The 19025-nt window shown below is 41.9% G+C and overlaps 1 protein-coding gene across 2 annotated transcripts in view; it reads left to right on the forward strand.

Annotated features, from left to right (window-relative positions):
• The window catches only part of ADCY8 (adenylate cyclase 8), a 217516-nt gene that overhangs the window by 138791 nt on the left and 59700 nt on the right, over window positions 1–19025 (forward strand). Inside the window, exons 8-9 of one of the 2 annotated variants that reach the window (XM_075920134.2) lie at window positions 2004–2201; window positions 13510–13610. In XM_075920134.2, the coding sequence (XP_075776249.1) occupies window positions 2004–2201; window positions 13510–13610 (299 nt within the window). The remainder of the gene's footprint in view (window positions 1–2003; window positions 2202–13509; window positions 13611–19025) is intronic. The other variant, XM_075920135.2, reaches the window with a different exon arrangement.

Below are 19025 nucleotides of genomic sequence, written 5' to 3' on the forward strand. Positions count from 1 at the left end.
GGATGGGAAGTTAATCCTACAGGTCAAATTCACAGGGGCACTGGTGTGTGTGTGTGTGTGTGTGTGTGTGTGTGTGTGTGTGTGTTCTTTTCCCCTTCCTCTGCAGCAGGGGACATGAGTCACTTTCCAGAATCCTCTGGATAGTTAACACTAAAAACTCTTTGTCACTCCAGGGGCCTCAGAGATTTGATTTGTGCACCTTAGTCCTTCCCGTTCTCTGCCTGTGGCATGCAATAGTTTAGTCTCCGGAGCACTATAATACTTTGATCTAATTACGATTGATAGGCTCAGTGTGGGGGTGGCTGGGTGGAGTTTATTGGCCTGGGGGTCAGATTAGACATTCCAGTGATACCTTCTGGCTCTAGAAAGTTGCCTAATGACTTCACTGGTCTTTGCATACATTTTAATTCCTGTGTACCCGGGATAAAATGGGGATCTGGGGATGTGTGATCATTTTATAGGAACATTTAACTGATTTCCCTTTAAAAAAAATGTGGTGGTACAGGTACTACCTTTTATACGGCCAAATAAAGGTGCTGACAAAACACATAGAGAAGGAAATCTATTCCTATTGAAGTCAACAGTAAAATCCCCATCAACTTCTCTATGGTGCAGGATTTCAGCCATTTGGGCTTTCTGTGTTCTAAAGTTTCTCTTCTAATTATGTAGTGTCAGAGAGCAATTTACTATTCAAGATTATTTGATCCTTGGCCTCTCTATTGTGACTGCAAATGAGGTTACCACTTACCGATTGTGATGGTGGATACTTATCCACTGGTAGTTAGGCTAAAACCACTCTCATGATCTTATGTGCCACTCAGCATTCATCAGAAGGTAGTTTCTGTCCATGCTCTGAATCTGAACCAGGAAAGACTATATTCCATTAGCAGTATGGAGTCTCCTAATCAATAAATGTTGCCTCACACATTCAAATCACTGTTTCATCTAGATCGGTACCCTGTCTGTCTCAGCGGGAAGTACAAGATAAATCAGAGGATACCTGCAATAAGCAGCTGAGAATTAACCTGACAACAGGCAAAAATTTCTTCCTGGCCCCTAATAATCAGAATTTGCTTTATGCTCTTACATGTGAGCGTTTATATATCCCTTCTACTCAGTAGCATTTCTTTAAACATGAGGAAAATAGCAGACAATAATGTGTTAAATTTTCCCATTCAGTTGGCTATTTTTTGTGTGGCTTGTATAATGAATTGTTACACTGGGTTGAGTTACTCACTTCATGGAATTATATTCTACATCTGTTCTCAAGGTTATACACTATTCTTACTATCTCCACCATCTGTCCTTTTCGAAACTTCACAGAAATCACTTGCCTCATCAATTATGGAAATATATAATTGATTAAATGAGTTGCCAAAAAAAATCTGCTAGCACAAAAAGTGTTGCATGAAAGTTATAGTAACCAATATGGCCTATCTGTGATCTGCATACACTGGTTGGAACATGCCAGTGCAGAGAGAGCTCACTGTGTGTTTGAATGCATATGAACAGCACATGGTGATGCAGTCAGGGAAGTTTCTTCTTTCCAATCCCCTCCAAACTATCTGTTCCCTGACTATACACATCCAGTAACTTCCAGTTTTTTTCTCTTTTATATATTTTCTGTGAATTCTGTTCTGATTTTCTAAATCAACCCATTGATTTCAATCCATTGTGTTGAGATCTTGATGTGGGTTTCCCCCCACCATCCTCTAAGAATTTCACAAATAATTCAGTGACAAAATGCGGAAATATTATGGCAGTGTGATAGTTCAGCATAACCCAAAACATAAAAGCCCCTCCAAAACACAACACAAAAGCAGCCGCCTTCTATACTGTATGTGTTTAGTGGAACAGACTTATTATTTTAAATTTCTGTAGGTTTCATTGAATGAATTGCATGGAATGCTGTTACAGTTTGCAATGCAACATGATCTAAAACATTGCATTTTTAACCCAAGGGGACCAGCAGGTTTATTCTGTTTGCATGTGCTTTCCCCTAGACTCTGGCTGCCCTAACAAGAAATTCAATAAATCTGCTTCCAAACCATCTTGCACAAGCTTTGCATGTCCAGTCTGGGCCCGAGGAAATTAACAAGCGAATAGAGCACACCATCGACTTACGGAGTGGCGATAAATTGAGAAGAGAGCATATCAAGCCTTTCTCACTGATGTTTAAAGACTCCAGCCTGGAGCATAAGGTAGCTGGGTCTTGATAGCTGCTTTTTTCCAATTCAAATTGTCTTAAATGTCCACTAAACTAGAGACAACAGCTTGAGGTTCTAGATTTATTTTGTTTGGTTTTTTAGAAAACATGATTGTATTGAAGACCATTAATGGGCACAGTGGTCATTATACTCCTAAATGAGTCATTCTAAAGTGGGGAAGTTTCCTACTAGTCAGCAAGTGCTACTTTGGAAGAACACTGAAAGTCGTTTGCCAGATTTTTCAGTTGATGATGAGTCAAAGCAGAGCTTGCGTTTAAAAATTGAGTTGCTTTGACACAAAGTGGGAGCAAATATGTCATTAAAATGATGCTTCTTAAAAAAAAAAAGATAGACAATATAGAGGTATATTCCCCTTTATAGGAGTTACAATCCTACCCTAAATCTTACTGACAGGGATCAGTTTGGGAACCAGTTCTGTTCAATAGTTTCATCAATAATTTAGATCATGGCATAGAAAGTACTGTTATAAAGTTTGCAGATGGGGGTGGCTACAAGTGCTTTGGAAGATAGGATTATAATTCAAAATTATATAGAAAATCTGGAGTAGTAGTCTGAGGTAAATAGGATGAAATTTAAAAAAGCACAAAAGCAAAGTAGTCCACTAAAGGAGCCATCAGTTTCACACCTACAAAATTGGAAATGACTGTCTAGGAAGGAGAACTGCAGAAAGGGATTTTAGGGGTCATAGTGGACCACGAGCTAAATATAAGTTAACACCATGACACTGTGGAAAAAAAGCGACATAATTCTGGGATTTATTAACAGGAGGTGTGAGAAGTAATTCTTCTGCTCTACTCTGCGCTGATTTGGCCTCAACTGAAGTATTGTGTCCAGTTGTGGGCACCACATTTCAGAGAAATAGAAGAAGGTCTAGAGAAGAACAACAAAAATTATTAAAGGTCTAGAAAACATGAGCTATGAGGGAAGACTGAAGGAACTAGGTTTGTTTAGCCTGGAAAAGAGAAGACTGAGAGGGGACATGATAACAGCTTTCAAGTACCTAAAAAGTTGTCGAAAGGAAGAGGGAAACATTATAAGATAAGATAAGATGCAATGGGCTTAAATTGCCACAGGGGAGCTTTAGGTTAGACATTAGAAAAAGCTTCTAACTGTCAGAGTGGTTAAGCACTGAATAAATTACCTAGGGAGGTTGTGGAATTTTCATCACTGAAGATATTTAAGAGTAGGTTAGACAGACGTCTATCAGGGATGATCTAGACAATGCTGGGTCCTGCCATAAGGGCAGAGGACTGGACTTGACCTCTCGATGAGCTATTATGATTCTATGAGTCTATGAAATCGGTCAACTGCCATTTTTTATTTTGAGTCAAAACCACTCTGACAAATCTTTGTTTTTTGGCCCCAACTCAATGTTCTGCTTCTGAAATATAAATATTGTTTTCTCATGTCCCCATAGCTGCTGTGCTGCAGCTTGTGTCATGTTGGTTCTTTTCACTGATTTCAACTGACTTCATCAACCCAAAGGATAACAAAGTGTTCAGTGGCAGCTATGACAGCCTCATCCTCAGGATACGCATCATTGGAGAAGGAGGAGAGAAATAGCATGGAAATTGCATGCTTGGAGAGACCTGTTGTCCATCCAGGCTTTAACATATGGTTGAGCAACAGCTCAAAGTGCATTTACTCAACTCATGTGGGCACACCCGCAACTGGTGTAAACTGGCATAGCTCCATTGACTTATAACAAGTGACACCAACTAGGGATCTGTCCCATAGACAGCTGACAGCAAATTGAATCTAATCCCACATTCCTGCCTCAGGCCATACTCTGATTAAAGACCTTGCTCTCTAAGTAGGAGCTTTTGAACCCACTGCTGATATTCAATAGTATATTACATTGCAGAAGGTCCCACTGAAGAAAAGAGGCCTATTCAAGAAGTTACTATTGCTCAATATGAGCAAAACCTCCATCTGGCCAAATGTAAATGGGAATTTACCAGAATCAGGTCCTATATTAGGCCCACCGATGGAGGAGGCCAAGGGGACAACTGCCCCGGGACCTAGGGCTCCCAGCCATCTCTGCTGCTACTGCAACAGCAGCTGGAGCTTGGGCCCTTTAAATCACCACCAGAGCCTCACGCAGTGCACTCTGGGCAGCACTGAGGGCTGCCTGAGATAAGTGCAGCATGCTCTAGGCAGTGCTGAGTGCTGACTTGGGGGTGGAGGGCTAGCCCCTCTCACATCCTTTTGGCCCAAGGTCCCATCCCTTCTGGGGGTGCAGAACCAGCCCTTCCTTCCCACCTTGCACAGGGGCCCAGCAAGTTTTTTGGCCCCCCTGGAAAAGGCAATTCAGACTCCACTATTAGCAATAATAGTCAAATTCCAGGTGGAAAATTTGGCATCTAATTTACATTCAATTTAAGTAGGGCAAGAAAAAAAACCACCATCATATTTCATAGGTCAGATTTCAAATATTAACAATGTGTTAAGTTATATCTAACTGACAGAAAGGTGTCTGTTAAAATACAGCATCTGTTAAAGGGTATGACACCTGTTGTTCTCTGAATGATATCTCAGAGAGCCAGTGTCATAATGTTGGCAAATAATGACTTTTTAATGAGAACCATTGTATATCAACATTTCTAGTCCCTTGTGGAACCAGCAGACATAGAATATGAAAAAATGAAGAGCTTCTGGAGAAAGTGAACCGGACTAGTTTCAGCTTTGTGAACCGGCTCTTTTTCCAGGAGTGAGTAGATGTAAAGATTCAGAGATACTATTTTATGTGATTTGATGCATCCATAACTAATGAACTTCATAGCTATTCATCTTGCTAAGATGCAGTCTAACCTTGCCATCACTAGCTAGATAATAAGTTCTTCAGGGCCTGGGACTGCTTTGTCGTACATATATGTAGAGTACCTTTCACACCAATTGTGCTACTCAAAATAAGAAATTTAGTAAGTATGCATGAGGCCAGTAGGTTGATGAAAGCCAAATCATCATGTACATTCAATTACTGATAGAGTGGACCTCTCTTAGGGTATGTCTACACAGCGGGGCTATCGGAAGTATATATCAGTATATAGGAAGTAATATATCAGAATATCGAAAGTATCCTTGCAGTATCCTGAAATAGCTACCTCGCGTCTTTTGAACACGCCCGCTATTTTGAGAAAGGTCTCAAAATAGCGGATGCACTATTTTGGCATCTCTGTAACCCTTGTTCCATGAGGGTAAAGGGATGTCTTGGAATAGCATGTTATTTCAAAATTTGGCATTGTGTAGACGCTCCAAATTTCAAAATATGCTATTTCAAAATTCAATCAAAATAAGATACATAATTTGCATAGCGCAAATTGCGTATCTTATTTTGAGTTTAGGGTGCTGTATAGACACACTTTTAGAGTGAAATGTGAGAAATAATTTTTCCTCCCAGTGTTGCCAGTGCAATGACTGCAGGATTAGTACCACTGCTGATGTTAGTGATGGCTTGCATGATAATATCTGGAGAGAATGGCTATCTTTTCTAGAAAGGCCACATCTAAATATTTTCTCTAGATTGTCTATATCCTAACACTAATTGTTTCCCTCTTGTTTTACCATGTTAAAATTTGAGTATGACAAAATTTGAAATGTTATTTCAAAAACATTTCTTTCTGCTCTTATTGGCTCAGTCCTTGTCATTCACTCCAGAATCAGACTTTTTCCATAGGACTCCTCATTGGTTTCAGTTCTCTGCTGTCTGCCAGGACCTTCTCCATTAATTCTTCTAGTTGCCCTCTGCAGTGTTTCTGAGTAAATGAACTACCACAAGTTTATTGGCCTTCCCCTCTCAATTTGCAGTCCCACTTCACCTAATTGATTTAGTTTTCTTCCTACTGTCTTCAGTTCAGTGGAAGGATTGCCACAAGGCAGCTGTGGTTCAGAAATAAAAAGTTCAAAATGTTTTTAATTTCTCTTTTTCTGAGACCTTAAGTCCTCACACACAGCCTCATGCTTTAACTGAGCACAGACATCTCTCTAATGAACCCTCTTGTTTATTATCCATGCATTTCTCTCCCTCTATTAAATGTGCACAGTAGACTCACTAGTGTTAACCCCACTGGCAATAATAAAGTATCATACATGCCAGTCATGACACGACATTCTAGACAAAGAGTCAAGTAAATATAGAAATCACACTCCAATTGTACTGTGCACCACTTATGTCCCATTGAAGACTTATTTTTTGTACAGTAGTTTGAATAGGACTTAAACGGAGCACTGAACTTGTATTGCCCCTCTGGTAGGGGCTGGAATTTCATCTGTCTATTATAAAATCACTGCAGTCAGTGGAATTACAGCAGGAATTAATTTGGAGCTTTAGTTTGTTAAAAAGGATGCAAAATGCAAAGAATCAATTTCAGGAATTGACCTGCTTTGTGTATATTGCACGACATGCTGGCACAATTCAAATCTACTTATAACAGTATAGGCCTTCCTCCTGGTCTTCTCCTCTGCTGTTGCTTGAACTTAGACTGCACAGAGATGGCAGGCCTCGTTATATAAAAAAATAAGGTATCACCATAAAAGGAAAGCTGAAGTGTACAGTGAATGCCACCAGGATTCATTGCTGTTAGAAGGGATTCATGCAAGATCTCAAATGGCATACTTGGTTCATTGCTAGTACATTCATCACTTAGCACTTGATAGCTCACTGCACTTTCATTATGATTCACTCCCTATTTTGCTAGAAGCTATTTTCACAAACAGGATCATGGCAAATGGGCAAAAGCAAAAGAGACACAGCTAAAGAACCCTGGCATTTTTAGCATCAGACTGTGGAAGATGCTGACAACCTTTTAATGGCTCTCCAAGGCTCTCAGCTATCACTTGGGAGGATTCCCTCCTAAATAAGGGTTTATCATGGGGGATTGAAGGGTTCTCTGCATTTCTTGTTTATCATTTAAAAACTTCCCAATACCATGAATCCCATGCACAATATACCAGGGGAGTGTGGCAGAGATGTTTTTTCCAATAGGGGAAAGATTGTGCTCAGGAAAGTCTTAACCCTAAAGATGTAGGTTTCCCTACAGGACTTCCTAACCTCAGGGCTATTCTCCTCACAGGAGTTATTCCTGTACAGAACTATATGGTATTGGGAAGGGAATGTATGAAGATGTTGCCATGGGGAAATTGTCCTCATGGTGACACTTCAATCTTCCCATGGAAAAATTTATTGTGTAGATTTTTCTAATTACCAAAAAAAAAAATCTCAGAAGATTATGAGCTCGTTAGGGTAAGGACTGTCCTTCCATTACATGCTCGCACAGTGGCTTGCAAAGGGTGCCTGATACTCCATTGTGGCCTCATCACCAATATTCATTAATGCCAGTGCATGCCTGGGGTCTCTGCAGGCACAAATGGTGCAGTGCCCACTGCCATTTGTGGCGCACAGTCCCTGCCCAGACCACAGTTCTAAGCATGCAGAAGAAAAGGGATTGGATGCTTGATACACAAAGGGGTGGACCAGAGCTGGACCAGAGCTTTCAGGGGGAGGGATGACATACTATGCACAGAGCAGGATGGAACTCCAGGAAGAATTCTTATTCTCTGTGTCCCAATGACTTCTTGGCACACCTCCTTGGCACAAGCATGAGCTTCGAGACTCAGTGCCACCCCCAGTGACTTTGACGAGCTCTGAAAATGGAAATGGCTATTGAAGCGCTATGTTTTATCATCAGCCCCAGCGCTGCCATAGAACAGTTAACAACAAATCCTTCTTGAGATGCAATTATGCCATGCACGCCTTTATCCTTTTGACATCTATTTAAACACAGCAGGAAATGCTGTATTTGTGCTGCAGTAAATTAATTCTCTGTAATTTCCCTAACCAATCATTTTCATTTCATAATTCATTGTGAAGAATTGAAATTATCTTTCCTTGTTAATTTTGTGCACAACATAGACCCAGTCCTATACAGTTTAGGGAGGCAAAACCCTTTCAGCCTTCACTGATAACTTTACCTTAATCAGGAGTGTGGAACTGATTTCACGTTGCTAAAAAGAAAATGGGGCTTTATATTTGAGAAAAGACAAGTGTTGAGGTTATAAAGAGCTGCTGACCTGAATTTAATATGCCAGTTCTTCTTTGTACTATCATTATATCATTGTTGCTGATAGCTCAGTGTCATGGGTAGTATTTGGAGACATCTCTAACTAAAGTGACATCCATCTTGAAAAGTGAATAGGAAGTATCCCCTGGGGAGCGTGTTGGGGCACCAGAAATCAATGTTCACAAAGTTCAAGCCTTTTTTTTTTTTTTTTTTTAAGAAAAACACCTTGCAAATGCAGGTAAAAGGACTTGGTACATCTACATACAGCAGCAGAGTTACATTAGTAAACCTGAGTGCAGAAGTGAAACCAACAAGAATCAGGTCAATTTCACACTGCTGTGGCAATGAGTAGACAAGAGAGTCATTAATGGGAGAGGAGCAGCCAGAACATGGAAACGGGCAGAAAGAAAATTGACATCTTTCCTCTTTATAGCAAACAGGAGACTTTGGAAGGGGAAGAGAAAAGAAACACCTTCTCCCTTTCAAAAGCTAGATGAGATAGAGCATTCAAATTTCACTAAATCAGAGGTGGGCAATAACCAACCCATGGGCCAGATGCCGTTCACCAGGGTTACCCCACTGGATGCTTTCTTTACCTGCTTGACCACAGCTACAGCTGCTCACAGCTCCCATTGGCTGCATTTTGCTGTTTCCAGCCAATGGGAGCTGAAGGAAGCGGTGACCAGCCAGCACTTCTTCCTGCAGCTCCCATTGGCCTGGAACAGTGAACTGCATCCAACGAAAGCTGCAAGCAGCTGTACCTGCACACGCACAGGTAAATAAAGCATCCAGTGGCCCGCCAGGGCCTAACCCTGGCAAACCATGTCCAGTTTGCAGACTGCTTTTTTCCCATGCCGGCACTAGATGCTCATCCATAAGATGAACCCCTCTCTCTTCTGCCACTTGCCCCAGTCCTGCCCACATTTCAGTACTGCATATCTAAAACTGTTTGCATCTGGTTTGTGTCTCCCACAAAGTCTATAAGCGAGACCAGTATGTATTTTAGATTACCTTTCATTTTATATACAGTCCTGAATGTTTAACTTGGCTTTACCATCATGCAGAGAGATTAGATTAAACAGAGAGGTGTGATTCCATTACAACAAAAGATGGGAGAGAAAGTTACATAGAACAGGCATCTATTTATTTCTGTTAATTAAAGTAATGTTTGTAGCACAGCTAAAGCATACATTGAAAAGTGAGAGATTTTTTGAAATATAGGTACACAGGCTAGCTCCTCATCTGCTCTAAATTGACATTACTTCACTGAAATCAATAGTGATATGATGATTTACACCATGTAAGGACTTGGCCCATGCACCTCTCTTCTCTTCCTCTGGGTTAACTAATTTGCTTTTGTTGACTGAGCTCAAACATCGTTTCTGAAGTAACCAGCTTAGCAAGGGTGATGTGTGGTAATCTGAAGTAGCTTTTTGGATTTAAAAAAATGGTTTGCAGTATTAGACTCAAAATGCTTTGCAATACATAGTTGCATTTTTCACACAAAAAAAGCCAAAGCTTTTGGTGGCAACTTTGCAACTCAAGGGGTCTCCAGTATAAAAGTAGGGCTGTGGCAGAATAATGTCCCCACTTTCTGAAGAGGCAGAGTGAATTCTCATGTTCATAAGTTTCTATATCACCTGTGTGTTATTTGAAATATCAAATATCACTACTTGTAAAGACAACAGGATCAATGTAATACAGAGCTCAGGTCATACTCGGATAGGTTACATTGACACTGGAGCGCTATTTGGGGATACTGGAAGTATCCCAAATAGCTATTCTGCATCTTTTGAGCCTGCCTGCTATTTTGAAATATAATGGGCTCACTATTCTGATGTCCCATACTCCTCATTCCATGAGGAGTAAGGGATGTTTCAGAATAGTGATTTATTTTGAAATAAGTGCTGTGTAGACAGGGACAAATTTCAGTATAAGGTATTTTGAAATAAGATTGAAATAAAATACGCACTTTGCATAGCTCAGATTGCATCTCTTATTTCGACCTACAGTGCAGTGTAGATGCACCTTTAGGGACCTGGAAAAAGGTATAAGGCTACTCTAAGTGTCACGGGCATTACATAAGTAGCATGAAATGGCTGTCCATATTCTCATGCAGCCCCAATCACAAATCTCATTCACAATTTATTCTTCTAAGGGTAGAATACGTATAGGCTTAAGGACGTGTGGTAGTTGTGTGAATGAGAAATTACAAATACAAAGATCATTAGATATTTACATTATACTCTGTGATCCCACCCCATCACAGAGTGATGGGTTGTCATGTTTTGCAAAAGTCAACATAAGGAGGAGCAGTGGGATTCAGAGAAGGAGGGGCTCCTTTCAGCTGAAAGTTGAATATTTGAAAAGCAAAACATAATGGCCTTGATCCTGCAAGCACATAAACATGTGTGTGACTTTGTGTATGTGTGCAATCCCCATTGATTCCAGAGCATAAGAATGGCTATAAAGGGTTGGACCAAAAGTCCATCTAATCCAATATTCTGTCTTCTGACAGTGGCCAATTACAGGTGCCCCAGAGAGAATGAACAGAACAGGTAATCATCAAGTGTTTCATCCACTGTTGCCCATTCCCAGCTTCTGACAAACACAGGCTAGGGACACCATTCCTACCCATCCTTGCTCATAGTCATTGATGGACCTAACCTCCATGAATCTATCTAGCTCTTTTTGAACCCTGTTAAAGTCCTACCCTTTACCACATCCTCCGGTGAGGAGCTCCACAGGTTGACTGCGAGCCTTGTGGATAAGGGAGAAGCGGTGGATGTCATATACCTAGACTTTAGTAAGGCATTTGATACGGTCTCGCATGATATTCTTATTGATAAACTAGGCAAATATAACTTAGATAGGGCCACGATAAGGTGGGTGCATAATTGGCTGGATAACCGTAGTCAGAGAGTTGTTGTTAATGGTGCTAAATCCTGCTGGAAAGGGATAACAAGTGGAGTTCCGCAAGGGTCTGTTTTGGGACCCGTACTGTTCAATATCTTCATCAATGATGTAGATATTGGGATAGAGAGTACGCTTATTAAGTTTGCAGATGACACCAAACTGGGTGGGGTTGCAACTTCTTTGGAGGATAGGGACATAATTCAAAATGACCTTAGCAAGTTAGAGAAATGGTCAGAGGTAAACAGGATGAAGTTTAATAAAGAGAAATGCAAAGTGCTCCACTTAGGAAGGAACAATCAGTTCCATACATACAAGATGGGAAGCGACTGTCTAGGAAGGAGCATGGCGGAAAGGGATCTAGGGGTCATAGTGGACCACAAGTTGAATATGAGTCAACAGGGTGATGCTGCTGCAAAAAAAGCAAATATGATTCTAGGTTGTATCAACAGGTGTGTTGTAAGCAAAACTCGTGAAGTCATTCTGCCGCTCTACTCTGCACTAGTTAGGCCTCAGCTGGAGTACTGTGTCCAGTTCTGGGAGCCACATTTCAAGAAAGATGTGGAGAAATTGGAAAGGGTACAGAGAAGAGCGACAAGAATGATTAAAGGTCTAGAGAACATGACCTATGAAGCCAGGCTTCATGAACTGGGTTTGTTTAGTTTGGAAAAAAGAAGATTAAGGGGGGACATGATAGCGGTTTTCAAATATCTAAAAGGGTGTCACAAGGAGGAAGGAGAAAATTTGTTCTTCTTGGTTTCTGAGGACAGGACAAGGAGTAATGGGCTTAAAGTGCAGCAGGGGAGGTTTAGATTGGACATTAGGAAAAAATTCCTAACTGTCAGGGTGGTCAAATATTGGAATAAATTGCCAAGGGAGGTGGTGGAATCTCCCTCTCTGGAGATATTTAAGAACAGGTTAGATAGACATCTGTCAGGGATGGTGTAGACAGAGCTTGGTCCTGCCTTGAGGGCGGGGGGCTGGACTCGATGACCTCTTGAGGTCCCTTCCAGTCTTATGATTCTATGATTATGTGAAGAAGTACTTCCTTTTGTTTGTTTTAAACCTGCTACCTATTAATTTCATTTGGTGGCCAGTAGTTCATAATTCAAAATGACCTTAGCAAGTTAGAGAAATGGTCAGAGGTAAACAGGATGAAGTTTAATAAAGAGAAATGCAAAGTGCTCCACTTAGGAAGGAACAATCAGTTCCATACATACAGCAAGTAAATAACTTTTGCTTATTTTGTTTCTCCACACCAATCATGATTTTATATACCCTTATCATATCTCGCTTTAGTCATCTCTTTCCAAAATGAAAAGCCCGTCTTATTAATCTCTCCTCATATGGCAGCCTTTCCATACTCAATCATTTTTGTTGCCCTTTTCTGAAATTTTTCAATACCAAGGTATTTTTTTGAGATGAGGCAGCCACATCAGCATGCAGTATTTAAGATATGAACATACCATATCTTCCATTTCTTTTTAATAGAGTCCCCAGCATCTAAACACTGCCAAACAGAGGGATATTAGGGTATGTCTACACTAGCTCGTTAATTCGAGCTAGGTAGGCAAATGAGGCGACCGGAGTTGCAAATGAAACCCGGGATTTAAATATCCCGAGCTTTATTTACATGTTCACATCCAGTTGCCATTTTGAAATTTCACTAGCCCGAACTCACTGCCGCGAGGATACTCACAGCAGTGAAAGGTTAATTCAAACTAAGTCCTTAGTTCAAATTAACTGTTACTCCTCACGCGGCAGTGAGTTCGGGCTAGTGAAATTTCAAAATGGCGACCTGACGGGAACATGCAAATAAAGCCCAGGATATTTAAATCCCAGGCTTCATTTGCAATTCTGGTTGCCTCATTTGCCTACCTAGCTCGAATTAACGAGCTAGTGTAGACATACCCTTAGAAATCTAGATCTGAATTTACAGTTCAGACTTCCCTGTCAGTACTGTTTTCTCTAGTGACACCTAGGTATTTTGCATCATATTCATCCCAATGGTACCTGTATCCTTACCTCATCTTTTGCTTTTTAATGCATGGATTAAGACATAAAGGCAACCATGTAAAATCACTTTTTATTAGAAAACAAAAGGGTTGGGGTTTACGGCCATTGTGAGAGTGGTTTATTGGCTCATTTATGATATGATGATTTTCTTTCTATTTTAAAAATAACACCATGGTATGCTGGTTAACATACCTGATCCTCTTTTTAATTTCCCAGAAATGTCAACAGATGTCACTCTTTACAAAACTGCCACATGAGCCGAACATTAATTTATCTTTTTTTTTTTATTCCAGTATTCTCAAATGAGGGATGAAGTGTTCAAATCAAACTTGGTGTGTGCATTCATTGTCCTTGTATTTATCACCACAATCCAAAGTTTACTTCCTTCTTCAAGGTAAATAAAAACAGACCTCATTACAATTCTAAAAGGCTTTACAGGGAAAGCAGAGATGTAGGGCCAGTGTTTTCCAGCAATGAAAATAGAATAATTTTGGAAATTTTGGAAATGCATTGCAAGAAGCAATTTTTAATAGCATGAAAATGCTGGTCATTGTCGTCTAGAGCCAGCTGTGCAGGGGAGGAGAGCCATGCATGGTCTTTTGAGAAATAAGTGTCTTCTACTCTGCAACATGGCAAGGGAGCCTGATGCCCTGCTGCCAAGTCCTCTGCCTGGCCAGAGGAAACTCTGCAGCAACTTTGCTGAGCCAAAGCCTGTATGAAAAGAGAAGGTATCAGTGACTCACAACAGCAGCCAGAAGCCAGCCTCTGCCCTGCACCCTCAGAATGAGTCAGGGATCTCCAGGCAGAAATCTGTGTGGAGGGGATGACCTTGCATGACCTGCCCACCCTCTGCAGTTCTGGAAATTAAGAATAATTCTGGAAATGGAGAATCATTTTAGATAAAAGCATGGTAATAGCAGCAACTTCTGGAAAACACTGGCCCTACAAAGGATATTTCAAGAATTCCCTTCATTTACATGACATAAACAACCTGTATTCTAAATTGCCTACAAAAAGTTTGGAAAGATGAATGCATGTATTTTTTTCTTGTTACATAATTTTACATCATGTTGTCTTCAGGACTTAGCACTACCCTTGCCTTTACAGCAAGAGAAAGAGAGAATTGAAATCTACAATGCCTGATGTTTCTGTATCACTGTCAGTTTTGAAGTGGAACTTACCATTGAAATGAATGGGGAGCTTTGCTTGAAATATAGCATAATATGGCCTCATGTTTCTACTGATAATCTAAAAAAGAAACACTCATTCTTAATGGATACAATGTCTTGTTAGTAAGTAATGATTTGTGGGTTATTGACTGGTTAAAAAGTGCTTTTGTTTCTGTGTTCTACCACAGCACATAAGTATGTCTTAGTAAGTTGTATAATTATACTTTATAAATGGTGTGATGTGATGTATAATTATCCTGTCAGGAACAGCCTTGCACTGTCAAGAACGATGGAATAAATGACCTTGCAGGTCTTTTCCCACTCTGATTTTTCTTGGCTTCATGGATCACTGAGTGCTCTTAAATCCCACTGAAGTCAATAGGCGTTGATGATGATCGGTAACTTGAATGACTAGGCCTTCTATACTGCATGATTGGACTGCATGTAACGTAACCAAACATGTCAGATGCTCATTTTTGTCTAGTATCTCCAGCCATTTAATGCAGCATTTTTCAAAGCATTGTGCACCCATTCCTCTATCTGCACTCCACAGCATTGTTACGCATCTACTGCTCTACTATACAAAAACCCTAGCGTTTTTTCTTCCCCACATTGGACCAGAGAAAAACCAAACAGAAATTAGACCCTCTGAAAAAGAGGACAACAGGATGTGAACCAGAGAAACGGAATTCTAAATTTTGTGGGATTACTATACACAAATTAATATTATAACTTACTATGCACACATTTATAATGTGCTATAGTTTCCAAATTATCCTAGAGGAGAACACAGCGGTCAACCTTTTTAAAGGATTTTTTATCCAAATCCATCTTCTTCCAATACATTAATGAACCATGTCTAGATTGCTTGACTTCTGGTTGCTCATGTGCAAGAGGACTGACAGATCTTGTTTATGGAGGCTATTTTTCATTGAAGATTTTTGCTCCTTAATCACTTCTGCCACAGCAACAAAATAGGATGTGCTTTCTCGTTGGATGGGTTCCTTTCTGCTAATACTCACAACCCCACCCTGTGTCATATGTGACATATCCATCTTCCCTGCAGCCTTTTTGCTTTCCCTCTCGTTTTTCTTCTGACTCAGTACTGTGGTCTGTGTCAGATTTCTGCTTTCAGGAGTTGAAAGATCTCTGTCAAAGTTAATGAAGACAAATACCTGCCATTTTTTCTCGTTTGTAAAGTCCATGTATTTTGTTTTGAAAACAAAATCTCATTCTTTACAAAGCAAACAAATAGCAATGCTGTTTGCTTCATAATTATGAATAACCTGCAGTAACAAATAGGTGTGTTTGAGCAAGAGAGGGAAACCCAATTTGGGCTTTGTATTTCTAGACTAAAGTTCAGCAAAGCATTTGAGCACACCCAATGTTTTGGGCATGTGAGTATCCCATCTGTGTTAAGTAAAACTGTTGGGCTACGTCTACACTGCAGGTTTTGCCAGCAGTGAATATGCAAATGAGGCATGGATTAGCATATCGTTGCACCTCATTTGCATAATGTATGCATGCTGTTTTTGTGCAAAGGGTTTTTGCACAACCCCCCCAACCCCCACCACAAAAAAGGCATGCATGCATTAATCTGCACCTCATTTGCATACTCACTGCTGACAAAACTGGTAGTGTAGACGAAACCTTAATGTTTTTCACTGCAGTGGGATTTAGGCATATGCTTAAGTGGTTTGTTGACTAGGGAAGGGGAATAGATGCATGCTTAAACTGCTTAACTGTTCTTCTTAGCTGGAGTCTGATGAATTACTAGAAACACAAGTGAAGGGAAGCATTATTGAAATGACCATGAGAAATACCTTGTTCAGCATCTTTACATAACATTCTCAGATATGCTATAAACACTCATGATAGGGGAGGAAACTCTTTTGTTCATTTTCTTATCTGGAATGTAAGAACTGCTGGCAGTCACCCCTTTATAGGGAAAGTGGCTGAGGGTACGTCTACACTACAGTGCTAGTTCGAACTAACTTAGTTCGAATTAGTTAATTCGAACTAAGATAGTTCGAACTAACGCGTCTAGAACTAAAAACTAGTTCGAACTAGCGTTTTGCTAGTTCGAACTAGTAAGTCCACATTGAGTGGACTCTGAACAGGGCTTAAGGATGGCCGGAAGCAGTGCCGGCAGGGCATAAAAGGAGGACTTAGAGCATGGAGATGCTGTCTCAGGCTAGCCGAGGGCTGCGCTTAAAGGGTCCCGACCCCCACCCCGGACACACAGTTCTAAGGGGTGCCCCGCTTCCAAAGAAGTTCTGGCTTGGAGTGCCCTGAGTGCCCACACTGGGCACATCACACCACTCGGCCATCAGCCCGGCTGCACTTGCCGCAGGCTGCCATCTGGGGAGAGGGAGTAATTGGGGGGCTGCAGGAGAGCTTCCACCCCCAGAAGCCCGCAGAGCCAGCCCAGTCCTCCCCATCGGGGGCTCGTACCCCATTCCTCCCTCACCTCCTTCCACTTACCCTTCCCTAGCCCCTCTTCTTATTGATGTACAAAATAAAGATAACGTTTCTTCCAACATTGACTCTGTCTTTATTGAACAAAACTGGGGGACACTGGGAAAAGGAGGTGGGAGAGGGGAAGAGAAAGGCTGGGAGAGGGGAGGGCAACTAACATGATCAGGGGTTGGGAACAGGTCCCAGATGAAGAAAGGCTACAGAGACTGGGACTGTTCAGCTTAGAAAAGAGGAGACGGAGGGGGGACAGGATAGAGGTCTCTAAAAGCAGGGGTTGGGTGGAGAGGGTGCATTCAGAAAAGTTCTTCCTGAGTTCCCATAAAGAAGGACTAGAGGACACCAAAGGAAAGGAATGGGTAGCAGGCTTGAAACTAGTAAGAGAAAGTTGTTCGTCTTGACAAAGCAAATAGTTAACCTGTGGAACTCCTTGCTGCAGGAGGCTGTGAAGGCTACAACTAGAACAGAGTTTAAAGGGAAGTGAGATAAAGTGATGGAGGTTGGGTCCATGGAGTCCTATTAGCCAGAGGGTAGGAGTGGTGTCCCTGCCCAAAGTTTGTGGAAGGCTGGAGAGGGATGGCACGAGACAAATGGCTTGGTCATTGTCTTCGGTCCATCCCCTCCAGGGTCCCTAGGGTTGGCCGCTGTTGGCAGACAGGCTACTGGGCTAGATGGACCTTTGGTCTGACCCAGTACGGCCATTGTAAGCTCAGGGCTCAGTGTCGGGGGTCTCAGTGGACTCCCTTGATTTTCATGCACACCTGGTCCTGGGTGGCCAGGCTGGCAGCTCTCCTGCCCTAGACGGCCACTTTCCTGTGCCTAGTGCGGAGATTGTGGACGAGGTCCACGATGTCCGCACTAGCCCAGGAAGGTGCCCGCCTCTTGCAGTCCAGGGGAAGCTCCCGGGAGCCGCCAGCCTGGTCCCGGCAAGAGGGGGTGGGCTGGGGGGCATCGGGTGGGTGGCTCTGTGCCGTGCCAGGTGCAGGGTCTGCTAGCTGGGTGCTGGCAGGCTTGCACCTGGCACGGGCACCGTAGCCAGCCCGTGCCCCTTTAAGGGGTCCGGGGCCGGGAGGGGGGCATAGAGTTTCCCTGGTGTTGGCCAGAGTGGCCACCAGGGAAACCTGGGGAGGGCTAGCCTCCCACTAGTTCGAACTAAAGGGCTACACAGCCCTTAGTTCGAACTAGCTAGTTCGAACTAGGCGTTAGTCCTCGTAAAATGAGGTTTACCTAGTTCGAACTAAGCGCTCCGCTAGTTCGATTCAAATTCGAACTAGCGGAGCGCTAGTGTAGCACCTATTAAAGTTAGTTCGAACTAACGTCCGTTAGTTCGAACTAACTTTGTAGTGTAGACATACCCTGAGAGAGCAGACCCTCCTCCGTTTCTCTCCTCTGCTGGATACCTTGCCATCTTGCCCTCTTATTGGTGCTTCATCATGACCTCAGCTAAGCAGGGTCATTGGTAGCCCTTTCCCCTTTCAGGGTGCTGAAGAGTCCAATATCTGAGGAGCCTAGTTGTCCTAGCTGAGAGAGTATAATCGCTGACCTCTTTGAACATGACCAACTTGCTCAAGGCCTTAATACACCCTCCTGTTAGGTTAGTAGGGGAACCCTGGCCAGTCCATTATCGGGGTTCCAAACCAGTAACTCTGTATAAGGGAGTTGGTGTCAATCTCTCCCAAACCTTTACTATTTCCCTGGCCCATAATTCATGTTTCCCTGAATTATGGGCCAGGGAAACAGTATTGGTGCCAATCTCCCCAAACCTTTACTGTTTCCTTGGCCCATAATCCTCATGTTTGCAGCTGGAGAACATGAGGATTAATACAAAGATTGGTGGGTAAGGAACTGGTTAAAAGGGAGACTACAGTGGGTCATAATGAAGGGTGAACTGCTGGGCTGGAGGGAGGCAATTAGCGAAGTCCCTCAAAGACTGATCTTGGGACCAGTCTTATTTAATGTTTTCCTTAATGACCATGGCACAAAAAGGGAGAGCTGGTTAATAATGACACAAAGTTAGGAAAGATTGCCAATGCATAGGTCAGCCAGAATATCATACAAGAATATCTGGACAACCTTGAAAACAGAAGTAATAGCAAAAGGATGAAATTTAATAGTGTGAAGTGGAAGATCATGCTCTTAGGGTATGTCTACACTAAAAAGTTAAT

Source organism: Pelodiscus sinensis, chromosome 2 (assembly GCF_052426305.1).
Source record: "Pelodiscus sinensis isolate ZL-2025 chromosome 2, ASM5242630v1, whole genome shotgun sequence".
In the NCBI taxonomy this organism is placed as follows: Eukaryota; Metazoa; Chordata; order Testudines; family Trionychidae; genus Pelodiscus; species Pelodiscus sinensis.